This window comes from Falco punctatus, assembly GCF_963210335.1.
Source record: "Falco punctatus genome assembly, chromosome: 4".
NCBI lineage: Eukaryota > Metazoa > Chordata > Aves > Falconiformes > Falconidae > Falco > Falco punctatus.
The window spans coordinates 14,078,485-14,095,736 of NC_137583.1; the positions used below are offsets into that span (position 1 = coordinate 14,078,485).

General features: G+C 46.6%; 1 protein-coding gene and 1 long non-coding RNA gene across 3 annotated transcripts in view; one reads left to right on the top strand and one right to left on the bottom strand.

Moving 5' to 3' along the window:
- The window catches only part of QRICH1 (glutamine rich 1), a 24,031-nt gene extending 13,224 nt beyond the window's left edge, over positions 1-10,807 (top strand). For both annotated transcript variants that reach the window (XM_080385627.1, XM_080385628.1), the window contains 8 exons: positions 542-1,561; positions 4,745-4,922; positions 5,484-5,638; positions 6,428-6,542; positions 7,687-7,795; positions 8,142-8,296; positions 9,001-9,091; positions 9,860-10,807. In XM_080385627.1, coding sequence (XP_080241753.1) covers positions 542-1,561; positions 4,745-4,922; positions 5,484-5,638; positions 6,428-6,542; positions 7,687-7,795; positions 8,142-8,296; positions 9,001-9,091; positions 9,860-10,049 — 2,013 coding nt within the window. In that variant the 3' untranslated portion in view covers positions 10,050-10,807. The remainder of the gene's footprint in view (positions 1-541; positions 1,562-4,744; positions 4,923-5,483; positions 5,639-6,427; positions 6,543-7,686; positions 7,796-8,141; positions 8,297-9,000; positions 9,092-9,859) is intronic.
- Positions 10,808-17,122, bottom strand: LOC308063142. The gene is made up of 2 exons (XR_013927855.1): positions 16,993-17,122; positions 10,808-11,497 (listed from the first exon to the last, which is right to left on the bottom strand). It is a non-coding gene; the product is annotated as an uncharacterized lncRNA (long non-coding RNA).
- Positions 17,123-17,252: the final 130 nt, after the last annotated feature.

Below are 17,252 nucleotides of genomic sequence, written 5' to 3' on the forward strand. Positions count from 1 at the left end.
GTGATCCTGTGACCATTTTGGAGGACTGGGGTTGGAAGCAGTAAAACAATCTTCAGAGCATAGTAAGAAATGAGGCAAGCTCCTGCATTTTTTGGCAAGATAAATTTGGTATTATAATGTGTGTGACCTTAAAGTCTTGCCATTTACAAGGCCTGTGCTGAAATAACATTTTAGTAATGCACATAGCTCTGAAGACCCTTTTGGCTTCCAAGGTTGCAGTCTGTTGGCTGGAGCCCACAGAGCTTTGAGGATGAAGATGCAGCTCTCGTGCTGTTCTGTCTGTGCTGGGAAGTGTGGTCATGTGTAATGCTGAGCAAAGACATCATCTACCATATTGCTGTTACCAACCAAGCACTTCTGGAGTAACTTGGTTTCATTTTCCCGAGATCTTTACTAATGGATTAATATATGGAATCATAAAACTGAGCATAAAAGACCTGAAGTATAGACCTCCAGTGATGGACCATCTCTGTTTGTGGCCCCCCCTGCTGAATTGCTGGTGCTTGCTGATCTCTTAACCGCTGAATTGGTGTCATTGCAGGTTCAGGTCCAGGTCCAGCAGTCACCGCAGCAGGTCTCCGCCCAGCAGCTCTCTCCACAGCTGACTGTCCATCAGGCTTCAGAGCAACCAATACAGGTCCAAGTGCAGATCCAAGGCCAGGCGCAGCAGCAGGCGTCTCAGACAATACAGAGTCAGTCTCTTCAGAGCCCCAGCCCGTCTCAGCTGCAGGCAGCTCAAATCCAAGTGCAGCATGTGCAGACTGCCCAGCAGATCCAGGCTGCAGAGATCCAGGAGGAGCACATACAACACCAGCAGATCCAGGCCCAGCTTGTGGCGGGACAGGCCATTACTGGTGGCCAGCAGATACAGATCCAGACAGTTGGGGCACTATCACCTCCACCTTCTCAACAAGGCTCCCCACGAGAGGGAGAGCGGCGGATCAGCACTGCTAGTGTCCTTCAGCCAGTGAAGAAACGTAAAGTGGATATGCCTATTACTGTATCGTATGCTATTTCAGGGCAGCCAGTTGCCACAGTGCTGGCCATTCCTCAGGGCCAGCAGCAAAGTTATGTCTCTTTAAGGCCAGACTTGTTGACAGTGGACAGTGCCCACCTGTACAGTGCCACTGGGACCATTACTAGCCCCACTGGAGAGACTTGGACCATCCCTGTTTATTCTGCCCAACCACGTGGTGACCTTCAGCAGCAAAACATAACCCACATCGCCATCCCTCAGGAGGCCTACAATGCCGTCCACGTCAGTGGCTCGCCAACAACACTGGCTACCGTGAAGCTGGAAGACGACAAGGATAAGATGGTGGGAAGTACTTCAGTAGTGAAGAACTCTCACGAGGAAGTGGTGCAGACTCTTGCTAATTCGCTCTTTCCAGCGCAGTTTATGAATGGCAACATCCACATTCCAGTGGCAGTGCAGGCTGTGGCAGGGACATACCAGAACACAGCACAGACAGTGCACATATGGGACCCGCAGCAGCAACAGCAGCAGCCCACACCCCAGGAGCAGGGGCAGCAGCAGCAGCAGCTACAAGTCACTTGCTCAGTAAGTTAAAACTGCCCTTTGTCTCAGTCTTTATTAACAATTTGCAAATGTTGTGGAGAGAGGGTGTCAGCAGACAGCTGGTATTCAGGAAGCAGAGATGAATCTGTCCCAGTAGCCTGGGCATGATGTGGGGCATTTGACTCCTGATAGGTGTAGAACTGTCATGTGTTAATGTTGGTACATACTTACAGGATTCAAAACTTCCCAAAAGAAAATGTTCTTGATCGTTGTAGTGTAAATTAATAGATACATGCTCATCGCTGGCTTTTTCATAGCAGGTATTCCAAGGTCTGCAGTCTTCTCCTGAGCTGCTCTGGTGTTGTAGTGGACAGGCAGGGATGACTGCAGCCAAGTAAGGTGTGCAAATATGCTAGTCATCTAGTCATCAGTTACTTTGTGTTACGTGGCATGTGGAGTCCACAGCAGATCCAGTAAAGTACTGAAATCTGACTAGTTGTGAGCAGGCTTCAGGGATCAGGTCTGTAACACTGTGTCCTGCTCCTGGTAAATGCCTGGTGTGTAAGAGCACAGTACTGAGCAGTGGCAAGTAAGCATCTCTTCATCATGCTTGGCAAATACGGCAGCTGAATTTGTTGCTGTTTTTTTAAAGGCTTTGTTGCTAACTGTGAGCTATAGATTATTTTGAATTGGCTTATAAAACTTGAATAACTAGGGCTGTTAATGGCCTCTCATATGTGCAAATGGATGTAATTTATCTTCTGTTACCAGAAAGTGGAAGGTGATTGATCTGTCAGAGCCTGTTTTTGCTGAATGGAATGAGGGCAGAAATATCCAAGTCTGCTAGCATAAATGTTGTTATAAATTCTTTCCAGTTTATAAATAACACTGTTGCCTTTATAAAGGCGTATATGCCCTATAAAGGCATATATGCCCTCTACTTCATCAGTAAGCACTGAGACAAGGAGGATTACTTTGTGTAGTCATGTCTGATTGTTTCTGAGTTAATTGTGGGCTATAGCCCACCAAGGCCTCCTGAAAAGGATTAAAGGGTTCCCTATGTCTCTAGATAATTTTCAGGTGCTGGATGCCCTCTTTTATAAATCTGTACTTTAAGCTACAGCTTACAGGTCTTGTAACGCATGGCATTTTGTTTCATTAGGGTTGGGTTTTTTTGTTTTGTCATGTTCAAAGAGCATTCTTTAGCTCATCTTTTCCCCATATTGGTACTTCAGAGATCACTTCATTGCTTTCAGCTGCTTGAACAAACTTGAGTTGATAGAACTTTTTGCCTTTCTGCTAAACAGGATTTTTAGACTTATTCTAGGGTCTTTTAAGAGCATGAGCCACATTCTTGGGATCCTTCCTGAGATATTAGCTCCATAATTTCCTTGACAGTTACTTGTAAAGCTTCTACTAATGCTGTGTATTCCTGTGCACAGTGATCTGCAGTTCTTGGGCATTAGTTTTCTGATCCCAGTTCTCTGGAGTACTGGGTGTTGCATAAACCCCTAAATAGAAGCAGGTTCAAGAGGGATGCATTCTTCCTGTTAGAGGGCAATAAAGCTACTATAGGTGAACATCAAACTTCTGGGTGTTGTTCCTCTCACAACTGTGAGACTGAGAAGGAATTTGTCTGCTTGCCCCACACTGTCCTCTGGCATTGTGCTGTTGTGGGGTCTGGGCAAGTTGCAGTTACTTTACTCTACTTGTGAAAAATGTAAGTCCATTAAGAAACAACTGCCAGCTCAGCAAACCAACTCCAGCCTGTGTGCCTGCCTTCACACTGGACAAGGTGTTTGCGAGGTCAGGGCAGAAGATTGCCCCTTAGATAGGGCTGAGAGTGCTAGCTGGCTCTGGAAAGCTTTCTGCTCTCTGGAGTGTAATGGGGCAGCACTCTGGAGGAGAGTGGAAGCCCAGTCCTAGCTTCTACAAAGACAAGCAAGGTGTCAGTTCACCCTTGGACTCCTGTCCTCTTAAAGGCAGAGGCTTGCTTGACAGCTTAAACTTTGTCACCATCTGCGTAGATAAAAGCTGGGCTCTTTGTCATAGTCTCCCTCTGCAGCTGTGGTAGATGCTGCTGGCAACGCAGGGGCTGATAAGCAAAGAGCTATTAAGAGCTGATGTGAAAAGAAAAACCAGCCAGAGGCAGTCAGAAAGCTCCAGTCTGAGGCTGACTTTGCAGGCTTTGCCTCTTCAGCTTAGTAAGGTACAGGTATTACTAAAGTCTCTGCCATTTGCATCATGGTCTGTAGTACTGTCAGAGCAACTTTCACTGATTGACACTTGTCAGTATCAAAGGAAAAGTTAACTTCATTATAACAAAGCTGTGCCTTTTGGGCTGGCTCTTAAGAAGGAGAAAGTAGAACTGTTTTGATGTAAGAATCGCTATCTCTGTAACATTCAGGGTGCAAATGAGAATTTGACTAAGAGCTGCAGAGCTTCAAGTTAATCTCCTTAATTGAGGTAGCCATGAGACTTTCTGTGGCATAGGATTGAGAAGACGGTAGTGAAGAATGCAGAGTGAGCACAGCTGGAGGGCTCTCTGCTCTTTCTGGATAGGTGCCATCTGTTGCCTGTATAAGTTTGAGGTAGTAATTCTTGGTGACTTAAGGTCCTGCTGCGAAGTATACTTCCAGTCTGTCTGGCTCCTGAGTCTGAGAGGGGCCTTGGGCCATTCTTTTAGTTGTAGATGGAGTTTAGTGGTGGTTCTGCGACTAGTAAATTGAAGCCAAGAAAAATGCATTGGAGTGAATAGGGCTTCAGAATTGATAGTGATCTATTTCGGTGTTTGAGGGGAAACCAGAAATATCTTGATGAGAGGACTTTAGCCCTATGAAGATCCTTGCCTTTGAACATACCAGCTAGCTTCTTAATGGTATTGCAGCAAGAGTGGCTCGTGGCTGTTAAATCTCCTATGATGTTCTGCAGGACTGCTAAATGCATCAAACTGCAAGCTGTGTGGATTTGCTGAAGGGGTTATAGATACGTCTGTTCAAACTAAGTGTTATTGGAGAGACTTAACAATCTTAAATGAGCAGCAATTCAGGTTAGACAGCAAAAGCTGCGTTCTTTGGATTTATTTCTTGTTAGAGAGGGGTGTTGCAGAAGGCTGATAACCTGGGGCTAGAGGTATTGCAGCATTACTTGTTTTTTGTCTTTTTGACACTTTTGAACTGTTGCATATTGAAGTGCGTGTATAAACTGAAATGTTTTCTTTCATAGGCTCAAACTGTTCAGGTTGCTGAAGTTGAACCACAGCCGCAGCCACAGACTTCACCTGAACTTCTGCTTCCAAACTCTCTGAAGCCAGAAGAAGGGCTTGAAGTATGGAAGAGCTGGGCACAGACCAAGAATGCAGAGCTGGAAAAAGAAGCCCAAAATAGGCTAGCACCTATTGGAAGTATGTGTCATGACAACACGGCCTTTCTTTCCTTTCAAGTAGGATTAGGAATGACTAAAATGATAGCTCTTTACTACTCTGGAAAATTCATTTCATCAGTGATTTGTTTTTAAATTTTGATTTACTCTGCAGTACTAATAATTGTATACTCCCCACAGGACATGTTCCAGGGGAGGTATTAGCTCTCTGCTGAGCCAACCTGAGCACCTAGGCTGGTAGCAGTGGAATAGGGCACTGTATGGCTAGTGCATGGACAAACAAAATGGCTGTGAACGCACTGAGCTGATAGAGCAGTCATGGAGTTGCTGTTTTCCTATTGCTGCAGGGCAGCATTTCATTGTGGATGTGGTAAAAAAGGCAATAGGCATGCAGTTGCAGGGCAGAGAATCTTCCTTTCGGATTCTTGCCTGTTTTCTTTTAGTAGATCTGACAACCTACGATCTTGATTTATTTCAGCTTTCTGTATTATACTGGGAGAATGAGGTAGTACGCAAAGCTGGAGATGTGGGAAATCATTCCTGAAAGATTGGGAAATAATACGGCTTTGTCTTGTTTTTCCAGGACGTCAGCTGCTGAGGTTCCAGGAAGATCTCATCTCTTCAGCTGTGGCTGAGCTGAATTATGGTCTATGCTTAATGACACGAGAAGCTCGGAATGGTGATGGTGAACCCTACGATCCAGATGTGCTCTACTATATCTTCCTGTGTATTCAGAAGGTAGGGGGGTGACAGCTATATGTGCAGCAGAGCTGTGCATGTTGTCAGCATGTATAGGGAAGATTGTCTGTTATGAAACTGGAGACTGTGGCTTCTATTAAGCTTCCCAACAATTTCGTAAGAAAGAAGTCTCTTGGCTTTAAAAAAACACTTAAAAACCAGATGAAATGTAATGAGTGTACAGCAGCATTTTCACTTACTGAGTTAAGTTTGTGAAGAATTGTTGATAACTGAGTTCAGTATCAAGATGAGATTAATAAATCATTTTAGTTTTTTTGATGGGGGCAGGAGGGTTGGATGATGTTTGAGGAAGTTGTTAATGTCAAAACTTGATGTAGTTGAAGCTTTAACAGGCAAGAACTTAGCTTTGTGTGGTGTGGGAAGTCTAAGCTGCTAGTGTTAATGTGCTTTCTGGAGAAGCTGCAGGAACAGAGCTAAATTCTGATAGGAAAACTGAGCATCTCCTTAACCTGAAAAAGTAGTGTCCAAAAGACAGTCATGTGAAATAACTTGCGGTGAACACACCTGAAATAAAAGGTGAAATCCAACCAGCCTTGCTTTCTAAGACTTTCTATCTATCTTAGCATTCCCGTGGTAGTAACTTGAGATTACAAACCTTGTACTGGCCTTGGTGCAAGGGTTCTCACTCTTCTAAGTAGAATGTATTAGCTTTCAGTGCTATGCTCTAAAATGCTTGACTAACCAGGTATGTGGGCTCTTAGTATAAGGTCTTGTCTGAGGAATATGCTCATTACCACTGTACTGGACTGTGTTGCAAATCTCTTACAGTATCTCTTTGAAAATGGCCGAGTAGATGACATCTTCTCAGATCTCTACTATATTCGGTTCACTGAATGGCTGCATGAAGTTCTGAAGGACGTACAGCCCCGTGTTTCCCCTCTTGGTAAGAACTTTTGTTTAAGCACTGTTCTATTACTTGTCACCCATTAGAAGGCAGATTGTTGGGACTTTGTAGTGTCATGAGATCGGCTTACCTGGAAGCCAACTGATCCTTGATCTGAATCAAGCTTCCTCATCTGAAGTACTAATATATCTTGCCTCTAGTATGTATTATTACTTTGGGAGATAATACAACACTGTCATGTTGCCATGTAGCCAGATGGATATGGTCTGCAGGACCAAGTCAGTGTCAAAGAAAAAACCAAACAACAATGCATGATCGGAGCCTTGAACGCTGCAATCAAATGCAGCTCAGCCCGCTGCTTAGAAGATGATGGCAATAGGAGTATGGGGAACAGTTCCAGAAGAGACAGTTTTTTGACATAGTTGTGTATGGGAACTAGATTAAGAACAGCATTTTTCAGAGCACGGAAACCTGGTTTCTCATTACTTCGTTCCCTTTGATCTGATTAGATGTCAGGGAAGAAGCTATTGCTTGTGTTCAGAAAAGTAGCTGATGTTACAGGCTAGATGGCTAAGTAGCACTGTGAGTTTTGGAATGCTTTTGTTTTCATTCTGGCTGTTTGATCTGTGCTTCATCATTCCACAAGCCCTGGAGTTCATACTGCTGTCTGTTTTTCTGTTTATCTCTGTATTTGGAGTATAGTATTTCTCTTCTACACAAAGGAAAAAAATATCTGAGAATCAAAGGATTACTCATGTGTCCAAATACATCACTTGGCACTGTGTGCTGATTAAAGCTGCGCACAGGGCCAAGAGCTGATTTGTTACACTGGCCTGCCTGCTCTCACATATTATTGGATTAGGAGCATCTGCATTGGAGTTGAGCCATTAATTAAAAGCTGTTTAAGTGCATATTTATTTCTCTCTGGGCTGGGATGTATAGGCATATTGCAGAAGCATACTCTCAACAACTAGAGGTTGACGTATGTATACAAGTGTTTCCTAAATGTACCTGCTATTAAAAAAGTTATTTGCACAGTAGTGAATCTTGACGTTAGTGAGGATCTCCTCCTCCACCTTTCCATCAGATTTCTGTGTTCTCCAATACTTACAGGCTATAAAATGCTGCCTATGCTCCCACTATGACTGTTTTCTGGCATGATGCTGACTTCTGATTATTGCAGGTTATGTCCTCTCCAGTCATGTAACAGAAGAGATGCTGTGGGAGTGTAAGCAGCTAGGAGCTCACTCCCCTTCCACCTTGCTCACTACACTGATGTTTTTTAATACAAAGTAAGTACTCGGGTCTTTAGGAATCTCGGGAAATAAAAGAACATCAAACACCTTGACAGGGTTGGTAGGAAACTGCTGTATTGGATTAGTGCAAAATCATGGAATTTCGAGCCCTCTTGCAGCCCTGACAGGCAAAGAAGATGCAATAGAACAAGGAAATGAGCAAGCAGAGGGGAAATTGAACTTGTGGCGGTGGCTGTTGCATGCTTTGCTGCGGGAACAGTCTTTAACTCTGTGCTGGTTTGAGCTTCAGCCAGCTCACGATGAATAAAGATAACTACCCCGCTGTTGTGACTGTATTCTTTACTTGCCTCTGAATGTCCTGTGTTCTCTTCTTGCTGCTCAGGTACTTCCTGTTGAAAACAGTAGACCAGCACATGAAGCTGGCCTTCTCCAAGGTGTTGAGGCAGACCAAGAAGAACCCTTCTAACCCCAAGGACAAAAGCACGAGTATCCGCTATCTGAAGGCTCCTGGTGGCATACACCAGACAGGACAGAAAGGTAGTGTCTGGAAGTCTTCTTTGGGAATATTTACTTATTGGGCTTAAAGGAAGTGGTTGAACCTGGAGACATCTGCAGTTAGGGCCGTGAGAACCCAAGGCTCTGTCAATTACCTCCAGTCTAGTAGGATGAGTTTTCTGTGCGTTCTGTTTGAGCAAGCATAGTACCTTCTAATAACGAGCCTGGGAACATATGTTGCCAGAGGCATATTAGGACTCATCAAGAGCTAAGGATAACTTTTTTGTTACTTCTGGTTTTTATGGGCAAAGGGGCTGTTGGGTGTAAGTACTTATGAACCGAAAGAGAAACTTCTTTGGGAGGGCTTTTCTCATCTTGACTCACGTGAACCCATATAGAATCTGTATGTAAGTACAGTCTGTTTTCTTAAAAGCACATGGTCAGGAATTCAGCTGAGGCATTGCAGGCTCAGCAGTAAGATTTCTCTCGTTTTGGGTCCAGGTGGAGGAGAAATGGGAAAAAAGGTATGGATGAGTTGTGATCTTCAGTAGCCTTGGGATAGAGCAAACCCTCCATAAAAAGTTTTAAGCATTTATAACCAGATGCTTCTGCCCTAGAACAGCCATAGGTCTCTTGCCAACTCTTGTGTGGTCACGAGGTGCTTCGGAGTGCTGAGTCTGTATAGCACTGCTCAGTTTGCTGTACTTACACAGTGTCTGACAGACTTCTGGGGGGCTGGTTTGTAGTTACAGATGACATGTACGCAGAGCAAACTGAGAACCCAGAGAACCCCCTGAGGTGTCCGATAAAGCTATATGACTTCTACCTCTTCAAATGGTGAGAGCTTTTGTACATGTGTATGGTTGCTTGTCTCCTGTGACTGTTAAGCTGCATCTTGTGGCTGGCCTAGTTTTCAGAGCTGTGTTTTATTGTTGGCGCAGTTCCTGCGTTTACATAAATTTTCTTAAATGGGGAGGGGCATTGACATGACGGGGGTGGGATTTGCTCTGATGGCACATGAGTTGCAATTCTGTGGTATTTAAGAGACAAATCCTGATTTGTGAACTGGCTGCTCTTAATCTCATACTCATTCCAGAGGTGTCAGCACGAGCTTGCTGATCTGCCAGTGACTTGCAGGCAAGTCATCTGGAAGAATCCATGCTTGAGATTAGGACTCTATTCAAATCAGCTTCTGAACAAAATTGAGGACTTGCTATGGAGACTGGGGGGAGCCTCAAAGGACTTGCCTCTAAATTATGATTCAGATAATTAATGTAAATGTTTCTCTGCATAGATGGGTCTGCAGCTAGCCTGGATGCAAAAATACCCCATCTTTGCTTCGCTCTGAAAGGCCCCTGAAGCCGTGTGTGTTATACTTGGAGTGTGAAATAAGTTACTTTCCCGTAGTTGTCACCATGGCTTTTTAACCTTGGCATGGCCTAAAAACTCTGGGACCACAGCTGCCCCTAGATACAACTCTGTACTTTTGTCTTATCAGCCAGATGTTCACTGTGGGGATTTGTGGAACCTGGGATGAGGACAGTGGTGGTCTCTCCCTTCCAGGACATTCTGTTAGTCTGGTTATTTCTGATCTTCCTCATACAGCCCCCAGAGTGTGAAAGGCCGGAATGACACGTTTTACTTGACACCGGAGCCAGTGGTGGCCCCCAACAGCCCTATCTGGTATTCCATCCAGCCGATCAGCAGAGAGCAGATGGAGCAGATGCTCACCCGGATCCTGGTGATACGAGAGATTCAGGAAGCTATCGTGGCTAATGCCAGCACCATGCACTAAGGCATCCTTCTTGGCTCAGAAGGGGTGGGATGGGTAACAGGGGAGGGACAAGCAAAGATAAATTGTACAGACTTTTACACTAAAGGAGATGCCTAAGTTTTTGGTTTTTTATTGGTGTAGTTATGAAGCCCTTTTAGGCTTCTTCTCTTTAAAAGAATCTAAAGGAAAACCTACCCATTGTGTATCCTACCCAACACACCAAACTGTTGGAACCATTGGAGGCTGCATATCCCCTGCAAGCTGGGAGCTGTGGAAAGCTGCTGGTTGACTCTGGTTTTTTTATGATGTAGAAAACATGAACTACAGGATTGGTCTGGATGGCTGGGGCCGTTGTCTCCCTGGAGCACGTGCAGCCTAGAGGGCACAGAATGATGGATGGACCTGCTCAGCCAGTGGAGGAGAGGCAGGCATCTTTTCTTGTGCTTGGACGTTAATTTGCTGTTATCTTGGAAGGAAGAGGAGAGAGTGAACTGCAGTTGTGATTTATACAAAAAAAAAAAAAAAAAATACAAACAAACCAACCACAAACCAACGATTTCTATTCAGACCTTTAAGTGACATTTTTAGATGTTAAAAGTACAAACTTTACCACACTCTTCTTTTTTGGCCTGACGTTGAGGCCTTAAACCTTGAGGCTCCTGTGCCTGATGGAATTCTTGTAACATACACTTGTGTATCATATAAAGATACCACCCTGTTTCTCTTATGTATTCTTACTCTAGTTGTTTATTAAGAATGACGAGCACGTCTTTTCAACATGCCATTGAACAATGTGTCTTTATTTGGGGAAGAGTGAGCTGTGAGGGTGGGGGCGTCATTATACAAAGATCAGTATGCAAACTGGTTGTTTTCATCCCTGTTTGTGCTTTCCAGCTCGACTCTGCTGGACTTTCACCCCTACATATTAGGAAGGTAGAAGGGGATTAACTTCTGTTGAAGGACCTGAATGTCTGCTTGCTGATGGAAGCTCAGTGTCAGGCTAGGAACATGGGATCTGTGAGACCAGATCAGACTGTCCTAATGTTCTGTGGCCAGCCTGTGAGGCTTTCCCCCTAGGCACATCCCCCTCTCCCCACCTTCACAAATGCATCACACCAACAGCATGATGGAGGGGTGTTGGAGAGAAAAGGCCTTCCAGGAGCAGCACATGGCTTACTCCTGCTATTTAACAGCCTTTTCACAGTTTTTAACACAGCTATGTAGCTTCTGGCATTGTTCGTGATCATAAACCCCAGCCCTGTAACCTTGCTTTGCTGCATCTTAAATGGTTGCTGTATTTTATATCATTAACAAATAGTCTGCTCTTTTGAAGCCAGTGGGTAGCCAACTGTGCTTGAAATGGGACATCACTTCAGCCAGGCTTGTTGTTTGTGCCACCACCTTCTTGGATGCAGAGATGACTGCTTCTTGAACCCGTCTTCTCTGCTTTTCCATCTCATGTCTCTTCCCTGTTCCAAAATATATAGATATGTATTTAAATATATATTACAGTAAAAGAACTTAAACTTCTATGTACAGGCAAGCGGTTTTTCTGAAGCTTCTGGTGACCGGCACCTGTCTGTATTGAGAAGGAAGGTCTGCCCTCTCTGTTGGTTGTGCCCAGTGTAAATGATGAGAGTAGCCATGATGTTCCCTTCTTCGTGTTCTTGAACCGTGTTGAGATGTGCAGGCTTAAAGAGACTTCAAGCCTCTGATGTTTCAGATTGACACTGGTGTGGTCGTGAGGAAGCAGATGTGCTTGAGTTGGTTGTCAGTATGAGCAGTTTGTTCCCGGTATAGGTCTCTCTACTCAAGTACGTGCAGAGAGGTGAAGTAGTGAAGCACTGTTGTTGACTAATACCTGTGCTCTGAAGTAGGCTCTTAGCTCTGTGTCTGCCCTCAGAGTTATGCCAGAGGAAAACAGCCTGGGGTTGGTGTCCAGAGCCCGGTGGGTAAGTTGGAAGATGGTGCCTGGGGGGTATGTAGTGCTGGCAACACGTACTTTCAGCTCGGCTGTTGGGATTGCTAATACTGCTTCAGCTCTCAGAAGCCTCTCATCCCTTCACCGCACCTTTGTGACTGGAATATCCATCTCTGGCCCTAATTTGAAGTATTTAAGGATGTAGTTAGGGGCAAGCTCCCACTGTTTCAAGCAGCTGCGTGTGCTGGTTGCTCAGGGTGGCCAACAGGCCTGCAGAGTGGATCTCCCATTCTTTTGGGCACTTTGGCTTGTCTTCTAAACAGTTGCAAAGATGTGAGAGAAACTGCAGACAGCTGTGCTCAAGTCCCAGTGTGTGCTCTGCAGTGCTGCATGGGAAGCTAGTTCCAGCATGCCTGTGCCTCAGTGTGAGTGAGCCTGCTGCTTTGTCTCCATCAGAAATGCAGTGGGCGTCGAAGTCATCTGCCAGACACCCAGCGTGCAAGTCGCTTCATTAGGTGGCCTCAGGAGTCACCTCTTGCTCTAAAAACTGCCAGAAGCTGGAATAACTTGACAGAACATTAGGGCAGTTCCAGATTAGGGGTGAACAGATGCTTCAGCTGAGCTTTCTGGGGAAACAGAATTCCGTGTTACCTTCTAGACCGTGCAGTTAGTTACTACCCTTAACTACAGGATTATCTAAAATCTTTGCAGGGGAAGAGTTCTCCTTGATCTTAGAGCATACCGCTTAAAAGCAGGGGAACTTGGCACGTGGTGAGCTGTGGAGATCTGATGATTGGCTTTGTCCTGGCAGACTGAAGTGTTTCCATTTTTTTCTCATTGTTTGGATGTACATAGAGGGATTTGCTGATGTGGAAGTGGACTGCTGTACTGTTCTGTACTGTCTCATCAGAATGTCCGCTGTTACCTTCATTCCCTATTTTTAGAGACAATCGATATACTGTGACTTAAGGATTATTTTCCTGGACCTGGCTTGTAGTCTGGCTCTCTGGAGCTAGTTTAAAAGGTACAGTATTTCTAGAATATAAATACTATGTTCTTTGATAGTGAAGAACATGATCTGCTCCCTTTTAGGGGCTCATCAGAAGACATGCACAGAGTAGCAAAGAAGAGTGCTGTGGCTTAGGGTTGCTATCCAAGTTCTGGGAAATATTCCCAGTCAAACATGTAAAATAGCTTTTTAACACTTTCCTATAATCAGCTTGACTGCTGCTTAAAGGGCATTCCCCCTCTGCTCCGAGAGTGCCAAACTGCTAGCTCTTGTATGCGTGTATATATTAAATGAGAACTCTCCATGGCCTATGCCTTGTATGAGACAGGCTGGAAACGCATTGATCTCTAAAATAAATAAAGCTGAGAAGTCAAGCTAGAGACCCTGCGTTGTTGGTTTCAAACTATGCCCATCTTGTCTCTGTGTATGAAAGGAACCATAGAAAGCAGAGCATGACTGACTATTGTAAAGCACCTCACATTCTGACATGAGACTTGTGTATTGTCCTATCTCTTGACACTAATAGCGTTGCTTTCCTAAGGAGTCTTGTAGCCTTCTACACACTTGTCCACGGCACCATTAGATTTACATTTACTTTCAAGAGTTCAAGCATTTCCTCTTAAGTGGTAATGGCTGACACAGCGGAGAGCAGACTAGAGAGTGGTTCTTCACTCCTGTCTAGTGTGGCGAGTAAAGGGAACGGTCTTAAGTAACTTGGTAGGGCTTTCATCTGTCTGCTGCTTCACCCCTAGATATCTCCTGGATTTTAGATGGGACACAAGGTCTGAAGTAGTTTCTGAACTGCTCTGCCTTGGACCAATGAAAAAAGACTTAATCTCATCCCTAAATAAGAATCCTCTTCCAGACTGTTGCTCCTAGGGCAGAAATTAAGACAGTCTTGCTCTCAGCTGCATCGGAGCTATTGTCTGCCTTGTATGCAGAATGGATTAAACCATTTTCAGGCCTCCCATGCTGTGATAAGAACAGATCCAAAAGTGGTAGCAAAGAGCCCTCTGAGCATATGTGGGGCAGAGGTCTTGCTGATACTGTTGTTGCTCATCCTCTTGCTGGTCTGAGTGCTGCTAGATGCTGATTGACTGCACAATCCAACCAAACCGCATTCTCATCCAAATTTAATAGTGACTTTCTTGCAATTAACGTTTGGAGTTTTAAATCGCTGTTAAAGTGGGATATAAACTGTCTTCCACTCTATATGGGGCTTTTCTCCCCATCTTGCTGGAGCTCTTCCTTTCAAATACTACAGGGAACGTAACTTATCCTGGTATTTCAGCCTGTTCGTTTCACTGGTTGCCAGTGCGCAGGAAAGAGCCCTTCTCCGCTCGACCATCTTCCTACTTTAAGGAGCATCTCAAATCTTCTTCCAGAAGTCTCGCTGACATGCTGCCCCAAAATCTCTGAAGTGATTGTCGTGTCCCCTACTTGTTGATTCCCTTTGCTGTGCGGCTGAAGGTCGGCTGTGAGCGCTGCAGTCACTTTCCCTGTATAACCTGGTGCATGGCAGCCACGTTTGCCTGCTCTCCATTCTCATTTAAGCCCATCAGGATGGGGGGAGCAGAATGAACCTACTTACAGCAGCAATAAACTGCATCTAGAACTCGAGGGAACTGCAGGAGAGAATGAAGTGGAGAGGATGTCTCAGAAAGGCAGGGTCCAGTTGCAGCCCAGAGCCTCGCTTGATAATGAGTGTGCAGCCTATATGCAAAATAAGTCTTGTCTGTCCCTCTTGTGTTGACCCTGGTCTAAACAGCACATGTGATTGGCATCCTGCAAAGTGACCTTCAGAACTCTCCAGTAGCTTTGCCCCGTGAGTAACTCACACTACAAATCATTTTAAAGAGATGCACTCAACTATTTTTTTAATTTAATTTTACTCTTATATTCTCTGCTCTTTGTAATCTGCTTGGAAATAAAATGTTTTTCCCTGCAGCCTTTGTTGTAGTCTGTTTGAGAACCATTAAACTTTGTCTGGTGTTTCTATTGGAACAGAAGCCAACTTGCCTGTTTACTGCTGTGCCTGTGCTTTAGCCTGACGGCAGAGATCAGTGTGTGCCTCCCAGACAGGCTTAGCAAACCTTTGTTAGCGCTGTCCTTATTTAAAATAAAGGGTAGGGAGACCTGTTAAACTGATCTTAGTCTGGCACGATGCCTCCCATTCTGCTGATCCTGTGACAGGTAATGCAGAGTTGAAAGTGCGTGTCCTTGGCAGGCGGTGTTTTCCTTTAGAAGCCTGTGTTTCTGAACCCTGCCTCTGGGATAAGGATCTCTCTGCCTTTACTGGTAACTGCTTTTGGTGGCGTGAGCCTAGATGCTTTATTTACTGCAAAGGGCAGTGTTTTTCTTATAGCTCCCCAGCCCAAGCAAACTGCGTACAATGGGAAACCAGTGTCTGGGTAGGTGAAACCAACTCGGAGCTGAGAATCAGCCCAGGAATTATGTAGAGAAGTAATTATGTAGAGAAGGTGAAATGTAATCTTTTGTAGCAGGCTGTCAGGGAACAAGAATGGAAACCCTGCAAAGTTCAGGTTTCTGTTTCAGTTTCACAGGCACTGTTAACACATGGCTGTAGGAAGGAGACATCACTGATGTTGGCATTCACAGTAATAGCAACAGGGTTGCTACCAATCTCTTGGCTTGAAGTTTTAAGTGGCATTGTGGATCCTTGTCTCTGGCTCTTAACTGCACAAGGGCTGCCTTTTCCGAGTTATGTGAGGGGCCCTGGAAGCTACACGTACCCTTCCTCCCAGCAAAGGGAACATCCCTGCGCCGAGGTGTGCACCTTCCTTTCCTGCTACAAACAAAACCACCATCTGATGGGAAACAACTGTAACAGAAACCACAGCCTCTTTTCTGGGCGGATTACTGCTGCTGAGAGCAAACAAGCCACGCAAGAGTCCTGCTTCTGTCCATAGCATGGTTCACTAGTTTGGGGGGTTTATCCCCACACCGTAAAAGTCAACATCAGCATCTACCAATGCCTAGTTTAACTGGTCTGTACACTCCGCTCTGTCTTTTGGAGAACCTTAGGCCAGAACATGTTAACCCAGACTAGAGGCTTGAACATGACTGACAAACCTCACAGCATGCAAGGGCTGTTTGCTTCTGAGTGTTTCAGCAGACTTGAACAGACGTCTGTGTTCACACTTCCCATGTCCTGTAGCTGGGTAACATCAGTAACGCTTACTTTGTCTTAAAGCTACTTGCAGATCTCTGGATAAGGATTTAATCTACTGCAGTAAGACAGCTGGAGGTGCAGGAGCACCATTCTTCAGTCCCCTGAACTCATTAAATAGCAGGTTGCCTTGCACAGCCCATCATACATGAGCAGGGTGAGAAGGGCCCTGGTTGTCTCATTCCCCTGGTGCTCTCGGGAGGAGGCTGGTTTGCAGCCCGCAGTACCGGAACTTTTCTGAATGCCCAAAGGGATCTGCAGGGAAGGGAAAATCCCATCCTGTGAAAAGCCGATCACTGGTTCCTGCATGTTCTCCTCTGAGGCAGATCTGCGTTTGTGCCCCTTCCTCTCCCACAGGCGCGGGCCTCCCTACTCCTGCTCTTCTCCAGAGTCCCAGGCTGCCGTGTGCGGGCCCGCAGCGCTCGGTACCCCGCAGCCACCCTCCGGAGGGCTGCTACGGGCCGGCCTGGAGGCTGCAGCTGGGACCCTGCCTGAGGCTGGCGCCCGGCCGGAGTCCCCGCGGGACGCGCCATTCCCCCTGCCTTGTGCCTGTCCTTCCCCTCCTGCCCCTTGACTTCCATCCCCTCGGGTCGCTGGGGCTTCACGACGCTGCTTCGGGCGCTGCCGGCGCGCTCCAGCGCTGCACCCACGCAGCCCCCGGCCGCGCTCCCCTCTTGCTGCCGGCCCATCCCACCGGGCGCCGAGCCGGGCGCCCCGCCGCCGGCCCCGGCCCTCCCCGCGGGCCGCCCACGGCCAGTGTTCGCCAGGTTCTTCCCCAGCGCGGGCTGTGCCACCCGGGCTTGGCGCGGGCAGCGTCCCGCGGGGCTGTGCGGGGGGGCCCTACCTGCAGGTCCGCGCTGCTCCCTCCCCGCACACCGAACCCGCCGCTCGGCCCGCACCAGCGGCCGCGCTGGCCCCGCTCCCCCGGCCTGGGGGCGGCCCGGGGCTAAGGCCGCGCCGCGCTGGGCCGCTGGCTGGGCGCTGCGGGCCCCGGCCTCACCCCGCCCGTCTCCTCCGGCGTGGGGGGGCAGCGCTGGGCTGGCTCCAGGCCCGGCCGGGATTGGGGGGCCCTGCCCGGTGCCCTCCGGGGCGGCAGGGGGCGAG